General features: G+C 45.4%; 1 protein-coding gene and 1 long non-coding RNA gene across 3 annotated transcripts; one reads left to right on the top strand and one right to left on the bottom strand.

Moving 5' to 3' along the window:
* Positions 1 to 972: 972 nt before the first annotated feature.
* ptgir (prostaglandin I2 receptor) lies at positions 973 to 21952 on the bottom strand. Of its 2 annotated transcripts, XM_076141296.1 has the most exons (4): positions 21673 to 21952; positions 20291 to 21255; positions 12395 to 12506; positions 2629 to 2718 (listed from the first exon to the last, which is right to left on the bottom strand). In XM_076141296.1, the coding sequence occupies exons 2-3, from the start codon at positions 21110 to 21112 to the stop codon at positions 12405 to 12407; spliced, it is 924 nt and encodes a 307-aa protein (XP_075997411.1). In that variant the 5' UTR covers positions 21113 to 21255; positions 21673 to 21952; the 3' UTR covers positions 2629 to 2718; positions 12395 to 12404. The 2 variants fall into 2 exon arrangements, with proteins under 2 accessions (XP_075997403.1, XP_075997411.1); XM_076141288.1 differs by lacking the exon at positions 12395 to 12506 and having other exon boundaries at positions 973 to 2718; positions 21673 to 21938.
* On the top strand, positions 17744 to 19962 carry LOC142991245 (uncharacterized). Its single transcript, XR_012960876.1, has 2 exons — positions 17744 to 18171; positions 19311 to 19962. It is a non-coding gene; the product is annotated as an uncharacterized LOC142991245 (long non-coding RNA).
* Positions 21953 to 22393: the final 441 nt, after the last annotated feature.

The following is a 22393-nucleotide window of genomic DNA, read 5'->3' as shown; positions in this document are numbered from 1 at the left end:
CTCTGCCTTCTAATAAGCCGTCCATGTTCAACTAATTAAGAATTGCAAACAGTGATAATACATTCAGATGTTCAACTTAAGGTTGATTGTGTTCACCTGTAAGTGCTGACAACTGAAGTCCCTTTAACACTAAATTCACATTAGTGTTTCTTGGTCAGATATCCATTTCACCATCAGCCCTTTCATTAGTGCTTATTTCATAAAATTTCCCCCCAAGCACTCAGTGATGAAAGATTAGTAATGTGTCACATTTTAGACATCTGGAGCCTTTCACTTCCCACGCAGCACAATTCCAAAAACACATTAGCTTCCTGTTATTGAGATGCACACCAAGACTTCTCAGTTAATGCAATAACGTTCCCTGCCAAGTTGTCCACATGATGGTGAACATGCAGTGAGAGTCCAGAAGAGATTTGTTTGTTGCCGTTGTTTCTCAGGGTAGCATCGTGTTCCAATCAAGGCTTTTATCAAGCTGTTTTTCCATCACCAAAGTTACAAAAAAAGAGTTTACACGGTATATAATGTAATGTAGTGTAGTCCCGTTGATATTGTTTGTGTTGGAGTTCTCCAAATGGCTCAAAAACGTATTAAACAAATTGCTGCATGTGAAATGTTCCTCTGTAGCTTTATACAAGTTGTACATGGAGCAGACTGGAACAATCACAAGACAATAACATTCGGTATTAAGTTAAACAAACACTTTTATATTGTCACATTTTATGTCAACACCGTGAATGTTAATGTAAAGAAAGTGATCGGCGCTAGAGAGCTGTAGCTGTCTTGTTTTATTTAAACATCACATAACCATAAACACAATCTGTGTGAACATAAACACACATAAATACATTGTGAAAAACAATTTCCCGTTTTAAGTATTTTCATTTACTTTGTATTCACATGAACAGGATGTATACTATGGAATAAAGTGAAACTTCCCTTTTTATTTACTCGTTCAGTCTTTTTCAGGGGGTGTCTAAACACAAACACTGACACGCTTAGAGAACAAAATGTGCAAGTACGACGTCTGGTTTCAGTTCGGCCAAGCTGGATGAGCGTCAAAGACCACAAAGCATAAAGTGAACGTGCAACACAACAACACTTGACTCACATCAGCTGTTCCTATTATCTCGTACAGTAACTAGCTGCACTGCACAACAGCAAAACAAACACAATTTGCAGCTTACAAAGCACCACAGTAGATTAAAGCTGGATAAGATACATTTTGGATGTATTTACAAACAACAATAACAACAAAGAGGCCCTTGGTGCATTTTGCATTCCAAGAACCATCATGCAAACAGAAGACCACTAAAGGAACATCTATCGGTCGCTTACACAGCAATCGCAGGAGTAACGGCTCCTGCAGACGGACGGCAGCGGGGGCGAATGATGAAGCGAGAGAGAAACGCCAAGAACATTGTTATAGATCGCAGTCGCAGACACGTCCTGGTCAGCAGATTTGACCCTTTAACTACAAGAGACGAAAGCTTGTGATCAAATTCTGACAGTGGTAGAAAACTGTAAACCCAAAACTGTAAACCAACCAAAGTGAACAAATATTTGTCTCTACAATCCTCTGCCCTCCTTTCTGATCTTCATTCCCCAAAAACATTCTTATGGTAAGGGGTTATGTAGTCAGAATCACAGACTCTATGGGAGCCAAAAAAAGAGGATCCAATGAAATCTTGACCAACGATTCTCAATCTGGATCCTTAAGGATGCGTAGAACAGAGAGAATTGGAAAATTTGCAGCGCTGCCGGACAAGTTATGACAACATTTCAGTGTAGTCCTCACTCAAACTTGGGAGAAAACAGGATTCTCCGTATGGATCATGTTCCTCTGGCCCTGGGGACATATTTGAACTAAGGGAAACTGAGATTAATCCATCAAGGATGACAGCTGTTGCGAGATAACGGCGTGTCATTTACATTACGGTGAGCGTGACCTGAGCGTGACCAGCGTTTCAAACTGGACTCGAGTTACCTGCCTGTCCACAGGAGAAGGTTAAAGCACTATACATTCATGCATATACGTTTACTGATCTGCATTAATTCTGATTATTATCATCATCATCTATAGGTATGATATGGTTTCATGTGTTCCTCACTGGGACGCTACAGCGCTGTTTCTTCTATGGCACAATCCTCGGCAATTTCCATCAGTCAGCATCAGATTAGTTTAGTGCAATAGTTTTCCCAAAGTTAAATCAGAGAGAAACTCTTGACGGCCACATCTCAATATTTCCATGGCAACAGTCTTTGTGTCTCTCTTAATCAGTGCAGGAGTCCTGTCATCATTGTTCACACTCCTAAAAGGCAAATGTTTCTCTCCACAACTTTGCTCCCACGTGTGATTAGACCACGGAATCTCTACACCTCCTCACCCTGCAGTCCTTCACCGTGCACACACATACACACCTTTCTGCTGTGTCACAGGGGTAAATTGGAGTATGCGTTGTTCTGCGGAGGCGCCACTTCCGCGGACATTCGCTGTATGTGGTTGTCGGCGTGCAAAGACAGGGCACAGTGAGCCGTCGTCTTCATGGCCCCTCTGCTGAAACGGCAGCTCAGCAGAGAGCAGAGGTGGCGAAACACAGACTTGCGGAAGATGATGAATACCCAGGGATCCACGATGGGATTGAAGGCATAGAAGCGGAAGGCCGCCAGGTTCTCTCTGTCGTTGGGAAACGGGTCAACAGCATTGATGAAGCCTGCAATCTGAAAAAGAAAGAGAAGGCTGAGGTTAGAGTTGGTTTTATAAACAGAAAACTATTAGGATGTGGAATTGGGGCTGGATTTTGACTCAAACCCGGGTCCTTGATGTGGTTAATGAATGTTTAACCACTGGTGCAATAACAGTCTTGATTTCGAAAATCATACATTGCCTTGTTTGTTATTCTTGCTCGTGTGGAAGCATTTTGACCGCACCTAAAAAGTATCACACCGGCGAGAAAGGGGAGAGACAAGTTGTTGAGCAGCTTTGTCATCCTCCTCCTTTAAGGGAATTTCAGTAATGGTAATAATGCAGGGGTGCTTTCTGCCCGGTCACAGCTGCTCAAACCATCCTGCTGCCCTCCTCTGACCTTTAGGCCGTCACTGCCCACTGCATCTGCTGATTCAGACCTGCCATGAATCTGAGACATCTAGAAAAGCCCCTCATCCCTCAGCCCTTGACCTCATCCCAAACCATTAAACATTGCATGCATTCAGCTGCCATCTCACCGACATGACAGGACATCCTGGATGCCGCCTGTGATCTCTGGAGGTGGCTTGTTCAAACACATTCACTTGTGTAATCCAAATACCATCCATTATAACATCCTTGCTTATAAGTCCCTTCTTTGTGAAGCTGATAATGGTTGGGTTTTACTGACATAGTGTGAGAGAGCCGTTGATCCGTGTCAATATGTTATATAAGACTGCATTATAACGGATTAACACCTGATCTCCGTATCTAGATAACCAATAAAGATAACAAGGCAGCATTTGAATGGAGGTTGTAAATGTGACCCAGGCCTGCACAGGGATTTACAAAGACAGCACTCATCAGTCTACTGTTACCCTGAACAGCAGCGAGTGCTCTGCATTCTGACACTGCACGCTGCTAAACTCTCAACTCCCTGGACGGCACAGTCTCATACACTCTCTCAGTCATTTCCCATCTTCTATATTTAGCCAATCCCCAGCTTTTCCCTTTTGTTTAACTCACTCCCATAAGCATTCCTCTCTTTCCGACGCTCCGAGTATTTCTCTATTAAATGATTCGGTGGACACACTTTGACACTAGTTATGATCGAATGTTTGTAATTTAGTGATACAGGTTTTTTAGGACGTTTATTTTGATTGAAGACTGTTATTACGTATCCGATTCCAGCCTTGGAAACACTGAATCTTCTTCATGAAACAAGATCAGCTTGAGAAAGTTTCAGTTTCAAGTGCAGCGGTGCAAAATGCCCTGAATACAAGTGTAAACAAGGTCACATGTCTAACCCACCAGTGACTTTTAAGGTATGACAGACCGCAAAAAGACGCCACCCTTCACCCCAGACACTTCTTGTGGGGGTGTACTCATTCTGTACTTGTACTCATTCTGACTGAGCAGAGACAGAGGCCTCAGCTGGCTCAGGAAGCTGCTTTGTCACCTCACTCCTCTGCTCTATCAACAATTCTCTATTTCCTCCATGAAATATCCAACAAACAGAAGCCTAATTGATGGTTTGTGCTGATTGAGTGTGATCGTGCCTTGGTGTAAATGTTTCCCTGTTGCTAGGGCCTGGATTGGAAAACTAATAAACTGGAGACAGAGCGATGAGAGAGGCGTCCGGACCAACCAGACTACCAGAGGGTTCAGACATGAGGCTGGCTAAGCCGAGGCTGCGCTGATTAATTTGGTCCAAACTCACCCAGATGCGGTCACTCACACATGCACTTTGATTCACAGATACACCCACAGGGGAGAGACGGAGGAGAAAGACTAGAATGCATGCAAAGCCAAACATGACCGATGACCATATGATGTCTGAGCTCTGGCAAAACAACTCCTAACCCCAGAACAGCATGATCACATAGTTTAGACTCAAACGGAACAAAACAATGACCAGATGTTCTTGACATTGTAGGAAGTCGTCAGTCTATTTGAGGTGGAATTGAGTTTCTTGAAATTGCATAACCAGCGATGAGCTGTTGGGTGTTGGTCAGGCTTCTTGGAAATGGGAGCAGACTACATTGATACAACCGAAGGGGCTGTATTGATTATTTGAAGCAACAAACCGGTCCAATTTGGTCAGATCACCTCTCTATTCAGTAAGGTCTAGTGTTTCTCACAGCTCTGCACTTGGGCCAACACAACACAAATGTAGTCGCGTCCACCTGCTGACCTACATTACCTTTTCAGTGTAGCTTTTCATTCTTATCTTAAATGATCAATCAGGGTTCCTAAAGCCTTTTGAAACATTATACAAATATGTAAGACTTGAACTTGCCACAGGAATCACAGCCTCCTCACCTGCTTTGCCTCACGGACAAGAAAGAGGCTGGCAACAATTTGTTACTGGAATTAACTCCCGGGGGTAAAATTAATCACAATGGCATAAAAACACTAACAATGTAATCTTGGACTTAATAAATCAGCTGGCGTTTCCAGAAACATTTCAAACAAACCCCTGCCCTCTTTGTCTGGTTGAACATTGCCACCCTAACCCTAGCGCTCGTTGCCGTGTGCCACCCTGCCTCTTATGGTCGTCTCAGCAGACCTTGAGCCCCGCGGAGAGCGACACAAATCAACCCGGCCGTCATATCCGAGCCCTGCAGGCTGTGTGGCCCAGATTGATGAGATGTCTGCCTCTCTCTTAAACAGCGGCTTATTAATGTATGAGCCTGTGGTTAAAGAGCAGGCCGTAAAACTGTACACAGCAGCACAGGATCTGTGCGAATATTTAGGAGAGGACAGAGGCGTGTTAAAGCAACGCCAATATGGGGAGGACAATATCGGCAGTGTGCTTATAAGTAAATGTATGAACGTTTGCATCTGTACATATAGACAGATGCTTATGTCCACCGTCAGCTGGGGTTACAAGTACAAACATGCAGCACACACACACATCTGCAGTTGTGCAAAGTGTGCCTGCTGTACATGGGCATGTCTTGGCGTGGACGCGTTGGATGCCATTCGCGGTCGGTGATGGCTGTGACTTTCAGGAAGCAGACCCTGTAATGGATGTCTGCTCTCAGCCATTATTTTCCATCTCAGGTCCTGGAGGACTCTTCTCACCTCTCTCTTCCTGATCCTGTTTCACTGTGGATCATTACAAAGGGGATGAGTGGAGATTACTGGCCTCTCAGAGACGACTGTTTACAGAGACGAACCCGGAGGGACGGGCCGTGTGCGCAAAAGTCTTTAATGCTGTGAGGCCAAATTATAGATAACGGTTCAGAGCATGTGGGGCTTTACCTTCACGCTGGTGTGGGATTCGTTAGGTGCATTTCTGAGAGCAGTGAGTTTTGTGGCGTATTGATAACATCAATGAGTAAATGCAGTAGCGGCTTGGTTTATGATGCTTCTTTGTTTCCTCTACCATCATGCCTCACTTTGCTTTTACTCACACTTTCCACTGTACATGCACACATTCACACGCCTTGCAAAAACGCATCTCACTTTCCATTCTTCAGCCCTGGATTCTTGTAAGTCAACCTATAGTAACCTACTTAAAGAAACCTCAAACGTATACTATGCACATGTTTAAATACTTGCAGCTGAGCAAACACATTTAAGCACCTCGCTCACACAAAAGCAAATCCTCAAGTCTTAGTACTCGGGACCGTAGTGAGCATCTGAGTGAGCATCTGAGTGAGCATCTGAGTGAGCATCGGTCTTGTTTTGTTGCTGCTTCACACCAACACAGGAAGCTGCACAGTGCTGTATTGATTGAGAACCTTGGAGTTGATTAGATTTTCCATCCACCTGCCACTGACAGTTAATTAATAATGGCTACGGGAAGATTGTTCTTTCGTATTAGGTCGTTCCCTTGCAAATGTTTCCCCTGAGCTTCGTCTCAGAGGAAAAGAGCTCAGTATGCGTTTGGCCCCGGGTTGACTGACCCCCCCCCCCCACCTCTGGTCCCCAGTTTAGTTCCTGATGGACCTAATGATAGCCGGCCAGTGAGTCACACATGCCGCCTGCAATCTAATGTAAAGGTCAGCAGGAGAAGGGCCTGTGAGTGATGAGTAGGTGGTGTGTGTGTTAGACATAATTCCACAGATAGAGGAAGAATGAGCATGTGTTTGGAGGAATTTCCCGATCTTTATCTCTTTTAGATTTCATACCTCCTACAATGGGGCTTTTCTGACATTCTCCTCTCAGTTGAATCCATTACACACCAACACACACTCAAATTTACAAGACATAGACCCCAACTCCATTCCTAACAAAATCTGTCTAATCATCCCCCCAAATAACTTATACAAAGCGCGTGTGAAGCGTAAGAAAAGACTGTGTGTGTTGGTAAAGAATGTCCTTGGGGGTTTTGCCCCTATCTAAACACCTCACCCCTCCTTGTACGAGGAAGGAGGGGCGATCAAGGGGAATCCTGCATGAACGGTGTTGCTATTTTTCCAAACTAGGTGATTGAGGCGTTGGTTTATGTTTCAGCACGACTTCAATCCAAAATATGCTGCTCTGGACCAGGATTGTGGTGAAGTATAAGTTACCGAGTGAGATCAGAAGTGAGTCAACAACATAGCTGACTAACCCCTTAATCGTGCTTCGTAATACAGGCCCCAGCAGGGGTCAAGTTATTTGTTTTCCTACCTAACATTCAACAACAAGCCAGGAAGTCTGTTCGTGGAACAAAACTCACGAATACTTACGGTTTATACATTTTTCGGGTAAGAGTTATGTTGCCTGAACTTACAACTGTACGGCCATATTTGAGCAAAACAGAGAGAAAAGTCCTCCTCCCGCCCACGGATGCGGCCAGTTGTGTCTGTAGGATACCTGACCAAACCGGAGGTACAGTACCACTAATGGGAAGCAGACCAGGGCCTCTGCGGTGCATCATTCTTGGATTTATATCCGTGTTTTTATTTGTCTAGATTCCCAAACATACTCATTTGTGTTTGAATGTTGCTCAGGGTCTGGATTGAAGCCCCTCCAAAAAAAACACCAAAGATTAGAGCGTCTGTTTGTCTTCAGATGAGTGTCATCCTGGGAATTAAGCTGTCTGAGAGTCCATTAGTGAGTTTCCTCTATAAACAGCACCACAGGCTGGAGTTACCTGGAGCCATTAGACCTTTTACCATCAGTGTACCAGAGAGAGAGAGAAAGAGAATGTGAAGAAGAGAATTTCCAGACCGTTGTCTTCACTCCTGCAGTTAATAACCAATGTAAAAAAAAGACACACAAAACACATTTTGACTATAAATGTCACTCTTTGTTTGTTTATCACTCTCTTTCCCAGTTGTGGGTATACGTTTTGACGGTGTAAAGGAGTAAATGTATAAATAAATAAATAAATAAATAAATAAATAAATATGTATGTATGTATGTATGTATGTATGTATACATTATGCATACATGACCATAGTTTTTCTTCCTGAATGTTGCGGATACAGTGGAAATGTTTGTTTAAGAGCCATAGGGTACAGTAAATGAAACAAGGAGAACTGCTGACACACTCACACACACACACACACACAAAGGGGAAGTGGAAGCAACTGTGTTGAAAGGGTGAACACCCATCTTTCAAGTCGCTACAGGGGAATATGAGGCCTTTCCGTGGCCGATATGTGTCAATGAGTTGACAGGGGCAAAGTGCCTGACATTTGAGTTGTTGCAAGAGGCACATGCTTGACTCGGGTCCCTCCTCTACACTGATGAACTACCACCACTGCTGCGACTGTTGGATGGAAATTCTAGCTATGATTTTGGAAGAACTTTACAGAGACCATACAGATTTGACATATGCGTCATGCTCACAATGTATCAGCAAAGGTTTAAAACATCACCAGTTCAACAGAAGTTCTTTTAACCTTTTCTCCCATATTTTCAATGCAATTTCCCCTCGTGCAGAGTGAAACCTGGTCACTAACTTACTCCATAGTTGAAGGAGACCAAGTGAAGTAAGTAAGTAGATCAATGGCCACATTGATATTGAGCATCAACGAGCAGCTTGGATTTCAAATGAACAAGGAATTGCACAATAATATTTAGTATTGCTAAGCTCAGGGAAAAGGCCCACGAGCACAATCAACCCTTTATGGTCACTTGGGAGCATCACTGGGGTTGTGTTTTAAACATCCTTTCCCCCCTGCTGTAGGGCCAAAAACAACAGGTTGTGACCCGTCCTTTCACATTAGGTCACCACATCAAAGCTGGATTCTTAGAAAATGGAATTGGACTGCAGCCACCACTTTTCTGACCCAGCTTGCCTGTACACAGTGTTGTATTTGTATTGGCAATGAACCAATCACTTTGGTGTCAAATGGGGAATTCATGTTATTTTTCCAACATTTGAATCATAAACTTCAATGCTGTGGTCTGGGACATCTGGGAAGAAACGCAAGTAATCTTTCCTCCAGTCCAACCCATTCACCTCACAAAACAATTAAGGTGAAAGCAGCCATATGGTCCATTACAACCGTGTCTCGCAGTAATGAAAAATAAATAATGCATGATACAAAGGAACAAAGGAAAAGGTAATTAGGTTAAAATATTTGTTTGTTTACAACCTGTCCAAGCCTCTGACCACTTATGTTGCTCCATAATGGACTCTAATGGACTGAATGCAAGCAAACAGCTTTCTGCAGCATTTACACTTTCACTTTACATAGCAGATGTTACAAGTCGTAACACATGCCGGCAGCGTTACGTCGCCGGTTTTGTTTTGGGAACAGGAAGAATGCGACCACAAGCACCTGGCAGACTGCATTTATCTGATATCTTTGGAACGCCGTCGGCTGCATGCGGCGAAGATTAAGGCCTTAAGTGTGGCTGTCACATTCAAATGTACAGTAAACATCCAACTGACAGAAAGCAATTCAGTTGGGCCACTTTGCATAATTTAACGTTTGTGCCAATAAATCACCACATCTCTTTATTCTGACAGTGAGTTGAGAGCAATCACACCCGCAAACGTCTAAATTGAACCTGCACTCTTCAAACCCAAGTACCTCTGACATGTGTTTAGTTTGTTGATTCCAATGACTAAAAATACACTGTTTTTCCTTTTTGTCTGTCATTAGTGAATTTCCAGGCACTTTACTCTACACTGTGATCCTGCACATGGAAGCAGCCAATCACAAACTCCCTTCATATCGTGTTATTTTAAATGTCGCCATAATTGTCAAATATCTCCCAGACTGACTTTTCAGAATTCCAGGAAGTCTTAAGTTACTGACCTTCTGTTGATCCGTGCAGAACAGCGTTTCACTTCCTCAGCATGGTGAGGAGACACATGTTGCCTTTCACGCCTGTACTCGGGTCTTAAAAGCCCACAGAAGCCGATCATTATTAGCAACACTTCATCCAAATTACCTGAACACTACATCTCTGCTTGTTTAAACGTCGCACAAAAATGTAACGCCTGTGGTGAGTTCAGTTTACAAACAGCTGCCAGGGACATTAAAATGTCTGAATGTGGTGGTATTTACTAACACTGATGATGTAAGTAGGCACAGCTGTAGTGCAGACAGGCAATTGTTGATATCCAGTGCTAATACGGATCAGCTGCTGCACACTTTAACAACACAACACAGGCAATGGAAGAGTTATTATCCCCACCACCATCATTAAATATCTATATGTAATACATGTATACATGAAGCAGGATCAGCTACCCACAAAGTAATGAATGCGTGGGAGAGACAAGTGAAAAGTATGACCTCATTGATTGTGTCGTCACTACACGATGCAAAGCTTCAGTTGCATGATCTGCTTCTCTTACGAGCTAAGAACATACAGTTTCCTCTCCCACTTTACTGATTAATCAGTTCTTTGTACATTTGAATGAATCCTCCCCCTAGGTTTTTGTGGTCATACATAAGGAACATCCCAAACTATGTCACCCAAACACACGTGGAGCATCTTTTCTGTTACAGTGAAGAGCTACAGTATTTCACTCTGTGCCTAAAAGCCGCAGTAATTCCTTTGTTAAGATGGTATGTTCCCTCTGAGACTTCTTCTTTGGAACACAGTTAATCTGAGAGCAATTTGCAAAAATAACACAATTCCCACAGAATGAAATATTCTTGTTCTCTTGAGAAACGTCCGGTGATCGCATGTACCACCGGAGTGCAGACCACAGTTTGAGAACCATTGTATTAGTTTGGCTTTCATTTATCAAGGGGAAAAGGAACTAGAATAACTTAACTTCTTTTACACAACTATACAAGCTTTTCATTCATACATAGCGTATATCATAAACAGCAGGCAGTGATGTATGTGTGTGTATGTCAGAGAGAAAAATCCCTCTGTGGTACCACAATGAAAACACGGAGCGGATCTTTTGGTGGCGCTGAGCCTCGTTCAGGTTTTACTCAGCATTCCCTGATGTCATCATCCCACTGTGAGATTCTTTCGTAAAACCTGTGGGCGGAGCCTCAATGTCAACACAACGCACATTTTCAGCACATAAAAGACGCAGCGACGGTAACGGCCACACAATAGGTAATGATGGAGGCCATAGAGGTGGAGGCATGTCAGGGGACAAAGCGTTTGTCAGCGTCGGTACACAAAATCATTGTTCCTCGTGTGTTTACTGATGTCATGCCTAGTGATTTTATAGAGCAGGAACGTTTTTTCTTCTTTTTTTAAATGGGATAAGCTTCCCATTCCCACCCTGTGTGCACTAGCAAACATCAGCCAAACCGCAGAGTAAAAGCTGCTGCATGGTTCCAATTATCAGGGAAATGCTGCAGGCCCTGTTGTCTGTTCAAGTCCAGACAGGCAAGAACCAAATCAGGACAGACAAGTTCCAAGTCAAGACCCGGATCAGGAAAGACAAGTCCCAAGTCAGGACCAAGTCAAGTTCTAAGACGAGACAGACACGTCTTCATTTAAGACAGGCAAAGTCCAAATGCAAGTTCATTCAGTCAAGTCCAAGTTAAGTCCTAAGTCAAGTCCAAGTTAAGTCCTAAGTCAAGTCCAAGTTAAGTCCTAAGTCAAGTCCAAGTTAAGTCCTAAGTCAAGAAAGACAAATCCCAATTAAAGACAGTGAAGTCTCTGCTTACAGGCTTCACTCGGGCTCACATGAACACGATTTAATGTTTCCCAAATATAATACCCAGTAAATCATTGGATCTAAAATAAAACGCAGCATTTCCTGCTGTTGTCAACAGGCGATGGCAATCAGTGAAAAGAGAGCCGAGTGCTTGGTGCTGCTGACTGATGATTAATGTGTTTGTGTGCAGCCACAGAGAATCCACAGACGATCTGACATGTTTTTCAAACCAAAGGCTGAGTCAGAACCTCTGCGGTGCCAACTCATGTCCACTTCATGGGCCGGGAAACGGGGAAATTTATGACTGGGTTCAAATGATGATGTTCCCGTTTCTGACGATTGCGTTAGACCATAAATTATTCAATTTCCCTTGCAAAAAAAACAAAGCAATTTGACAAAACCTTCTGTCGAGTTAATTCAGAGGCGTCAGCGACCTGAGGCGCCGTCCAGCTCGAGGTATCGCCCGGATCATTCTTGCTTTATTCTGCCACATCAGGACTGTATTGAACCTGATGTCTGTTGGCTTTTAACACGCAGCAAAGCACGAAAACACATGAGCCTCACATTCTGCTTTGGATGGAGTTTGTTTGATGACTGGGTGTTGCATTTCATCGCTCTGTGTGTGTGTGTGTGTGTGTGTGTGTGTGTGTGTGTGTGTGCGTGTGTGTGCGTGACCCAACCTTTATTAGGTCACATCTCCGGAGACTCCATGCAATGTGGAGTAAGGAACAAGTATCCAATTGTTCTCTGTTTGCCAACACATCCGGGAAAAAGCAGTCGGCAGGGTAACACCTGGCAGTTCACAAATCACAGATAACAAATGAAGATAAATATGTTTAAAGTTATCTGCATAAACAAACATTCATTAACGAAGTGTATTTACTGCAGCACAAACAACGAAAGAGGCTTTAGGTTTCTCAATGTTTGGCCCTTGACACCTTCTTAGCTCCAGGAGTGTTCATGCCCTCAACTAACAAACGTCCCCAGTAACTGTGTGTGTGTGTTGCATTCATGTGTGTCAAACGAGAGGAGGAACTGCTGTATCTCACTGGGACTTTCCCGCCAAAATAAATAAATAAAAATCAATAGAACAATTGAGGAACTGAACTCCAGGACGTGTCAAATTACTGACTGTCTCCTTGATCAAGAGCAAATATTTAGCCAGTATTGTTGTATTGTGAGGGAGTACTTACTACAAAACACTCGCTCAACGTTCTCTTACTTTTGTTTCTTGTCTTTCTTGGCATCGAATGTGGGCAATCTCTTTTTGGACACAATGTGCAACACAATTACAAATGTTTTCTCTCTCTCTCTCTCTCTCTCTCTCTCTCTCTCTCTCTCTCTCTCTCTCTCTCTCTCTCTCTCTCTCTCTCTCTCTCTCTCTCTCTCTCTCTCTCTCTCTCTCTCTCTCTCTCTCTCTCTCTCTCTCTCTCTCTCTCTCTCTCACTCAAAGTGGACAAGTGCAAAACAAGGTCCATGTAACGATCCGATGTTCTGGAATGAGCCGGACTTTGTGCAATCGGCTAATGGCCGTCACGTGTAGGTCAGCGGCTCCTGGGTTTGGAGCCCAAGCGGAGGAGGAGGACAGAAGAAAGACAAGATATGATGTGAGGACGCCTGGGACAACAAATCCCAAAAGAAGCAGTTAGAAAAACAACTAATAGAGAAAAACAAGATCAAGTTCAACTTTCAGCTTCAGCCAGGACTTTCCTCCATTCATCCATGTACATAAACATCTATCACCCCTCCTTCCAACACAGTCATCTGTCATCCATCCATCCGTACAGTCACTCCCTTTTCCTCCTGTGTGTGGGAAAACAAACTTAATTTCAGTGATTATCAAACACTATCCCTCCAAACATTGCAGATCAGAGACAAAAAAAGAGAGGGAAAGAAAGGAAGAGAGAGAGAGAGAAAGAGAGGGAGAGCAAGACAGAGAGAGAGTGAGAGGAGAGCGAACTAAAGATAGAAAGAGAGAGAGGAGGGAGAAGAGAGTAAGAGGGAGAGAGAGCAATAGAGAGAAAGAGAGAGAGAAAGAGGAAGAGAGAGAAAGCTAGATAGAAAGAGAGAGAGAGAAAGAGAGAGAGAGAAAGAGAGAGAGGGAGACAAGAGAGTAAGAGGGAGAGAGAGCAAGAAAGAAATAGAGACAGAGAGAGAGAGAGAGAGAGACTCCATCTTATGAGTCAAACAGACGAGGTGAGTCTTGTTCTCCCTGGCGACTCATCACTTCCTCTTTTCATGTTACGGTCGGAAAATAAATCATGTCAGAGTTTTATTGTCCGTGACACCAGACTTTTAATTTACGAAGTGAACCTTTATTTCACCAAACACATAAATCATCAAACTCAACAAACTACGACGGAAACGTGGAACACAAAAGAGTTCCAGCCGTCTTCCATCATTTATTAAACGTGTTTATTTTAAACGTGTTTCCCATGTGAGACGCTCCTCAATCTGTCCACCTACACACACACACACACCGCAGCTGAGACTGGAAGCATTGATCTATTAGATAACACACATTGAATCTGGCAGGCTCGAAACAAGCTAAAAGCCTCCATGACAGCATCTAAGATAAATAAGATGCTATTCCGGAGATTTAATCTGATTTTATCATCCAGTCGGTGTACTAAAACAATCCTGCGCACACACACACACACACACACACACACACACACACACACACACACACACACACACACACACCCTGACACAAATATCTCTTGTCGGCTTTGAAAATATATTTAAAGATACATTTACTCCATCCTTTGGTATCTGTGTTGTTAGTGACAAAATGAAGAAATAGCTCACATCAAATCACCTTTTTAGTGATAAAATGATGCATGCAATGCTATCGGCCCAAAAGAATCATGTTCGAGATGTAAATACTGTGACTTTACCTTCTCGTCATCTTCCGATCAGAGTCATGAGCCTAAAACCACACGACTGTGATGGATTCAGTTCTCATTCATTTACAGGAAACAGAACGTATGAATTGACGTGGAAGAACTTTTGCTTTGTTTTGAGTCATGATCTAAAGGTTACTGAGCGTTTAGTTGGGGTTTGTCTCTCTCTCTCTGGAGTATTTATTGGTTTCAACAAAAATTGCGCGCCAAGGAATGTGACAAGAGGAGACGAGGGATCAGGCGGAGGACAGGGAACATAAAGGCACAGACCCCCACAGAGGACATTGTTCTTTGTTCTGCTCCTAAACATTGTTTTGATTCTATCGATTTCAAATCCCACCACCTTTTCCGTCGGGCTTTGCGACTGAGCAGAGATTCACGTTCATGGTCACAGCATTACATTGCCTCGTCAAAGAGAACGTGATGGGAAGTAATGGCGAGGAATCTCCTGAAGGCAGAACTCATCTCCGACCTCTGGTTGACCGAGACATCTCGTCGCTCCTCCTGACCTTTCTCATGTGAAAGAGACCTCTGCTGTGGTCGTCTCACCTCCTCCTCTTATTGCGCTCTGATTGAGGCCAGAGGCAACGTTACCGTGGCGCCCACATGCTTTAATGACAGGTTAACGATTCTTCTCCCGCTACTGTACACATCACGTAGCCTTGTTGTCCACTTTGCTCTCAGCTGAGTTTACAGGCCCGTGTGACTACAGAAACAAAGGAAGGTGTCACGTTTTCCTGTTGAACCCGCGTCACAAAGTTGTATAATCTCACAGAATTTAAAAGCGTGAACTAACTACACCCTGCTGTGCTCGCGTCCCACCTACCTCCACCTTCAGGTCTCACTGAATTCCTGTTGCACCTGACCAACGCCCTTTTTCTGTCCGTTCCCAAACACCCATCCAACGTCTATTCGTTTCTAACCCGCCCAGGTGAAACATTGTTCATACAGAGCCATTGAGTTCTTCACTTTGCTGGTCCGGACTACAGACTGAGTTTGCCTGCTTGGTTCTTGTCCAATCTTGTCCCGGTTTGTGTTTTGTTGAGCGATCGTCTTTCCGCTGCGTTTTCCTCTGCAGTGAAACTCGTTCTGCTGCTGCATCTCAGTCAGGTCTCCCATGAAAAAGAGGTTTGTTTATCTCAATGGGACTTTCCCATGTTAGCATAAAGGTTGATAAAGTAACAACAGCCATGATTTTGTAACGTACAGTGTAGTTTGTGTTCATCTTTGCTCCATTCAAGTTAAGCTCATAATTCTTAGTTTAATGTCAGGAATGTCTGGTTCGTGGTTCTATAGGAGTATTCATCATTAGACCAAGGACCAAACCCACCTGTTACATAAGCGTGTGTGTGTGCACCGTACAGTTGTATGTTTGCGCGTGTTGCGCAAAGCGAGTCCTCTTTGTTCGGTCCACAAAGCCGGCTGCCAATCATCAGAGGAGGACCTTTGGAAACCTGGACAGAGCTCAGAGTGAGTCCTTCTCTGATCCACAGTTCGGGAGACAAAGCCGCTGTTTGTCTGAAAGTCTGCGGTGGCGTGACGTGTAATCTGACATCTGACTTTCAGTACACCACGCCGACACAGTGTTTACACTCACAGGCAGGTTGTAGACGTCTCTGCTTGGTTTTACAGGGACCACAGGTTTGGTTTATCAGGACGTCCATCTGGATTTGGGGGACTTCCCTTCATTCTTCCACGCTGATTTGCTCCACCGGGGATTCTGTGACTGTGAACTGTACATTTCCACATCGTTCCCTTTTTGAATATATGAAACTAAACAGAGACTGGTCACAGGGTCTTTCGCTTCACATTTTCTCAGATCCTTCATCGTCAATCCGTCTGTGAATGTGAACGCTGCCTCCTACTATCAAAATGGCATGAAAATGTTGAGTTTTGACTTGTAATCATGGCGTTGTTGACTGTGACGCTCGTCTGCCTCTATGTGATTTCTGCTCCTTTGGCTCCGTTGGATGTTTATCTAGTCTAGGTGACTGACGGTTCCTCGTGGATTGTGTCAGTTCAGTCTGGCGTGCAGCGCAAATATGCGAGGAGCTGCGCCAACTTGTCTCCGGGCAGATCTCACCTTACAACCGTAAATGTTATCAGAGCTTATTGCAACCACCTTTCACCGTGGGGCCCTTGTCCTCCTGTCAATACAGAGGTTTGACCTTCCTTTCACAGGTTTGTCTCTTGAGTCAGTTTCGCCCTAAGCTCAGACACTGTGGCACAACTCAGGCTCTCACCAATCATGGTATGGATACTTGAATGAGCCCATTTCACATTCAGACCTCCATCGTACAATCGAACATATAAGAGGCTGAAGATGTGAAGGCGTTCATCGTTTCCATCCCATTCAGCCTTGACCTTCACACCGGTATTGTGTCTTTTCCCTGACTTGCATCAGCTCATTGTAGCCTGCGAGAATCCGGAGACGATTCTTCCCCAGAACGAGAGCGAAAAACAATTAGCGCATCTCCATAGAAACTAAAACCATTACGCACGGTAATAAAGAATGGTCAAGGCCTCGGTGTCACACACACACACACACACACACACATAATGTTTAGGCAAGATTAAAGACAGATATTAGCAGTAGTGTCTGTAGTTGATTGTGAATTTGCTGATGCTTCATACTTTCGATATTCTGTGTTGACGATCTGCTATCACACACATCCGAGTATCGGACTGTTGAGTGAGTGACAGGAAGCTGCACTTTTTCAAAACTTTCATTACTGAGCCATTACTGCTCGCTTCATTCGCTCGCACTCGATACTCCTGATGACTCATGTGCACTGCCATTAAAGTGCATCCATGTGCAACATTGGAGCCGTTACTCAGTCTCAGTGTGTCGTGTACGTAATGTTAGAACAAATTGTGGTTTATTGCCTTTATCGGGGTACAATTGAGGTTTTATGGCGTCTGTAGGCGTATTGAAATTTCATTTATTAGCTTATAAACAACAGGAATCTGCAACCATGTCAATGTCTATTAGGAAATTTTGAAGAATTTACAGCCAGAAGCGCCTTGCTGCTGTGACACAAACAGGAACATAGTACAGGATGTAACAGCCCGACCCCACACACACACACACACACACACACACACACACACACACATTCAGTGTGATCAGTGTTATACTTATTTATGGTGAAGATGTGAAGTTGTTGCTGTTTTCGCCCACACGTCTATTCGCTCGTTTCCCCCCCAGAGGTTTTGATCTTTGGCGTCCAAACGAATGCCTAAGCTGCTGATGGGAAACATCTGGATCTAAACCCATTTAGACGCTCAGTGCTGCTGAAAGGCCTCTGATGCACTAATTTGGATATTGATCTGTGACACATGGGGCCTTGGACGGCGTCAATGGTTCCCGTGGGAACAGCAGCCAGCGGTCGGGGGGGGGGGGGGGGGGGCTTTGTAAACCTGTGCCCGGGATCATAAATAACCAATTGATGTGGAGAGAAAGAGGAAGAAAGAAAGAGAGACAGAAAGATGGATGGTTTCTGTTCTACGTCAGGACAGATGAATTACTGCACCTGGACTCAAATACTCATGTGGGTGAGGAATCTTATTGATTACCAGCTGATCAATAACCTGTTCACTTTCATCATTTAACAGAGGTGCTCATCCGCCTTGGTGGAGGCGCAGCTGTTAACATGAGCTCCAAACTTCAAATGTCAGTCGTTATCGTTCGCACTATGTCACAGGCGACATCACTGTCTTGTCTGTTTCCAGCTCACATGTATGGGAGGCGACATGGCACATTCAGGGCTGTGAAACTGCAGCTCAGCGCCGATTGCCGCTCGATTTCGTCCTCAGCCGAGACGCGGAAAACCCCCCCGCGAGCCAAAACCTTATTTCAAACTGCAGCGGCAAGTAGACGAGGGTGTGGTTTTCCCTTCTGTGGCTCATTGTCTTGTTGCTCACGCGACGTCACACCACTTCCAGGTGAACTTTCACACATTACATTACATTATGAGCATTTGGCAGACGCTTTTATCCAAAGCGACTTACATTACATTACCACCCTACGCAGAGGGGGGAGCAATTGAGAGTTCGGTGCCTTGCTCAGGGGCACCTTGGCATGGACTCGAACCGGCGACCCTCCAGTTCACAAGCGGACGCTCTACCCACTGAGCTACTGCCTCCCCACAAAACAACAAACAAATTCTTCTTTCTAAACGACAACCATCAAAACGTTTCCGCAAGAAGAACACACTGGACTATTCAATGTTGCGTAGATAGTTTCAAATCATTTCTCCTGGTACATAGTGAACCTGCAAGCTGCAGCTCCAACACGCCGACACAGCAGCTCCACACACACAGACACACACACACACTTTCAATTTCTTGGGGTCTCGATTCCAGAGAATGTGTGTGCGTGTTGGTGTGTGTGTGTCATCGCTGCTGCTCCAGGCCTCTCAGCAAAAACCACCACAGGTCCTGTGGGTTTTGTCAAACCTTCAGATGAATCTATGAGCACTCGGGCAGAAAAACAACATCTTCTGTCTGTGAAACATCTCCCACACAGGGGGAAAGTGTGTGTGTGTGTGTGTGTGTGTGTGTGTGTGTGTGGACCAGAAGCCCCCCGATCACCGCATGTTTCTGTTTGGGTGCTCGCTTCCCTGTTAAGGCAAAACTCGATTGCAGTGATTGTGTCTGTTGTGTTTGTTGTGTTTGTGTGCTGCTGCAGGTAGAATGTGGGACTGTTGTCACTATGGCTACTGCGCTCAGGACAGACAGACAGACAGACGGATGGACAGAATGCACCTGCGTCCATTCAGGATCAATCCAACTAATTTCGTTAGAAGTGAACAATAGGGAGGCAAACGGAGAGACAAAGGGGACAGAAGAGAAGAGGACAGAGTCTCTCTCTCTCTGATGATACAACTGGACTTGGTTTCTCTGTGCGTGTAGATTGTGGAGAGCACTTCAGGAATACTTGGAATGCTCTTATTGGACGTCAGAATCTAAACATTACCACCAAATCCCTGGATTTGCCAGTAAAGAACCAGGATTAAACAGGTTCATCTCCCATCAGGCCTCTAGGCTCTGATCCTGCAGTCTTCAGGTTCAACTTCACCAGACAGACGAGCTTTGCCGCGTGGGAAAGGTCGAGTCACGACCCGCCCTCCGAGTGTGTGCAAGCTCAGGCCTGCTGTGTCTCTGTGTGTGTGTGTGTGTGTAAAGGCTACAGGCAGACACGCCTTTTGCTATCAGAGCTGGCGGAGTGAATCGCCGTTAGGGACACACGCGCGCGCACACACACACACACACACACACACACACACACACACACACACACACACACACACACACACACACACACACACACACACACACACACACACACACACACACACACACACACACAGCCTGCGTGAGGAGGGAGGATTGCAGTGCGGTGGCAATTACGCAATCTGAGGAAGGAATGAAGTTTATAAGGACACACTAAAGGACGCTCCCGCTGCGTCTCTGGAAACACTCACGTCTCCACGCAGACAAACACGGACCAGTCAGGCGAGACGGACTAGAGGCTGAGACGCGTAACTACATGCAAACAGTACAGCTTCCACACACACACACACACAGAAAACCACATAAAGAACAGGTCAGAGGTCAATTATCCCCTCTCCCACACACACACATTAGAGAAAGGTCAATTGCACTCACGGTGAGCGGCAGGGAGCAAACGGCGAAGATGACCGTGATGAGCGCGAGCAGCACCAGGTGTTCCATCTCCTCCTCCCCTTGTCCGAACCAGGCCAGGCTCATCTTCCTCTTCCTCCCGACCGACGGCACCGAGCCTCGCCGCGTCACCTGGCTGCGGTGCATCTTGCACAGGCTGACGATCACTGAGCCGTTGCACAGGAACACGGCCAGGATGAGCAGCGCCATGAGGGAGGAGTAGCACAGCGAGAAGGCCAGCACCCAATCTCCACCTTCGTCGTCCGCCGCCTTCATGTCGATGAAGCACCACGTCCCGGGACAGTACTGTCTATGCCGGCCTAAGCCCAGGACGGGCAGGAGGCAGAACGCGGAGGAGAAGATGTAGATGAAGACCAGGACGGCCTTGGCGAAGCTGCGGCGGATGTGCTTGGCGTAGAAGTACGGGTGGCTGATGGCCAGGCAGCGCTCCACCGCCATGGCACACAGGATGAGCGTGGGCGCCAGGCCGAAGAACGTCATGGCGAAGGCGAAGAGGTCACACAGCAGGTGGTTCCCCGTCAGGCCGATCAGGGACATCTGCTGGGCGTAGCAGATGAAGACGGGCGGGCTGAGCAGGCAGGTGCCCAGCAGGTCGGTCAGAGCCAAGCCGGTGACCAGGATGCAGAAGACGGACGACTTGGCGCGATGCTCCTTCTGATGCACGCCGAGGATGAAGAGGGCCAGCAGGTTCCCCACCACCGCCGCCACGAACATGGCGATGCTCATGGTGGGCTTCCCGCCAAAGCTCACCACGGTGATGTCGTCGCAGGACGCGTTGGGAGACATGCCGAGGGGAGACGTAACTCGCCCGCTCAGTGGGAGAGAGAGAACAAGGAGCTGCAGGACAAACGGGGCGAGAGGCGACGTCTCCGCAGTGTGACAGGAGCCATGGAGCTAACACACTCCCTCCCACACACACGGAAAAGTCCCTGTGGGGAAGAACCATGTCAGAGTCAGCTTGGAACACACACACACACACACACACACACACACACACACACTACAGACTCATGCTTTATTGATCCGTATCAGCAGGGGAGTTTTTTGTGGCCCTGAGCAGAACAAACAGACTAAACTAAACCCTGTCAGACTCATTATTAGTTTGTTCTCACATAAAACCATCTGATTCATCTTCCTCCATATTCATGTTTTTATAATAAAATACTCAAAAACCACATCAAACACTTGAATTCTGAGTCAGAGAGCAACAGCACAGAATGACACTTTAGACAAATGGCGGCAGATCACATCAATCACATCATCCAAACTGTGTGTGTGTGTGTCCACGCTCCTCGCACACGCCGTCAAACTTCATCGCATCATGTGTACAGTATCAAATCTCTCACCTCTTTGCTTCTCAGCTTCTTTTCCGTCTTACTCCGCGCGTTCAAAGCCCGAACATCAACCCCTCACACACTCACACACACTCTCACACACATACACACACACTAGAACACTGTCACACACGGTCTGATCCACGGCAGCGATAGCTCACGAGTGTGGGTATACACAAACACACACTCTCACTCCCTTACTCACTCTCTCGCTCTCTCACTCTCTCGTACCTCCCATTCGAGTTATAGTCCCGCCCACAACACTATCACACACACACACCAATGAAACACACACTCCAACCAAATTGATTCTGTCTTATTTTACTATAAACTTTCTCTAAACGTCCCTAATCTGAGGATCTCCATGGTGATAAACACACACACTCTCTCTCTCTCTCTCTCTCTCTCTCTCTCTCTGCTTGATCCTCTCCTCTTGTTTAGAGATGGAACTCAGGGACACAAATACATCATGGACAGAATTAAATGGACATTTTTCTTGCTTTTTTTGGTGCTCAAACTGGATCCAGGACTCAGCTAATCTGGGTTCATTTCTCACGTGACCTCAGAAACATGCGGCTCAATCAGTCTTCCTCTGGCTCAGTATTTGTTTTGGCTCCGTCTTCTTCATCTCAGCTGGTTTACATTTCACGCAGCTTTGTAACAACTGGGCCGTGATGGAGAAACGCAGAGCTGAGAGGAGGTGAAAGCGTCTCCTCGACTTTGCTCCTGTGCC

Source organism: Genypterus blacodes, unplaced genomic scaffold (assembly GCF_046128005.1).
Source record: "Genypterus blacodes isolate CSIRO-AG114 ecotype Tasmania unplaced genomic scaffold, CSIRO-AGI_Gbla_v1 ptg000003l_1, whole genome shotgun sequence".
Taxonomy (NCBI): domain Eukaryota; kingdom Metazoa; phylum Chordata; class Actinopteri; order Ophidiiformes; family Ophidiidae; genus Genypterus; species Genypterus blacodes.
Note: the sequence above shows the minus strand (reverse complement) of the source record. Positions and strands in the feature narration are given on the sequence as shown.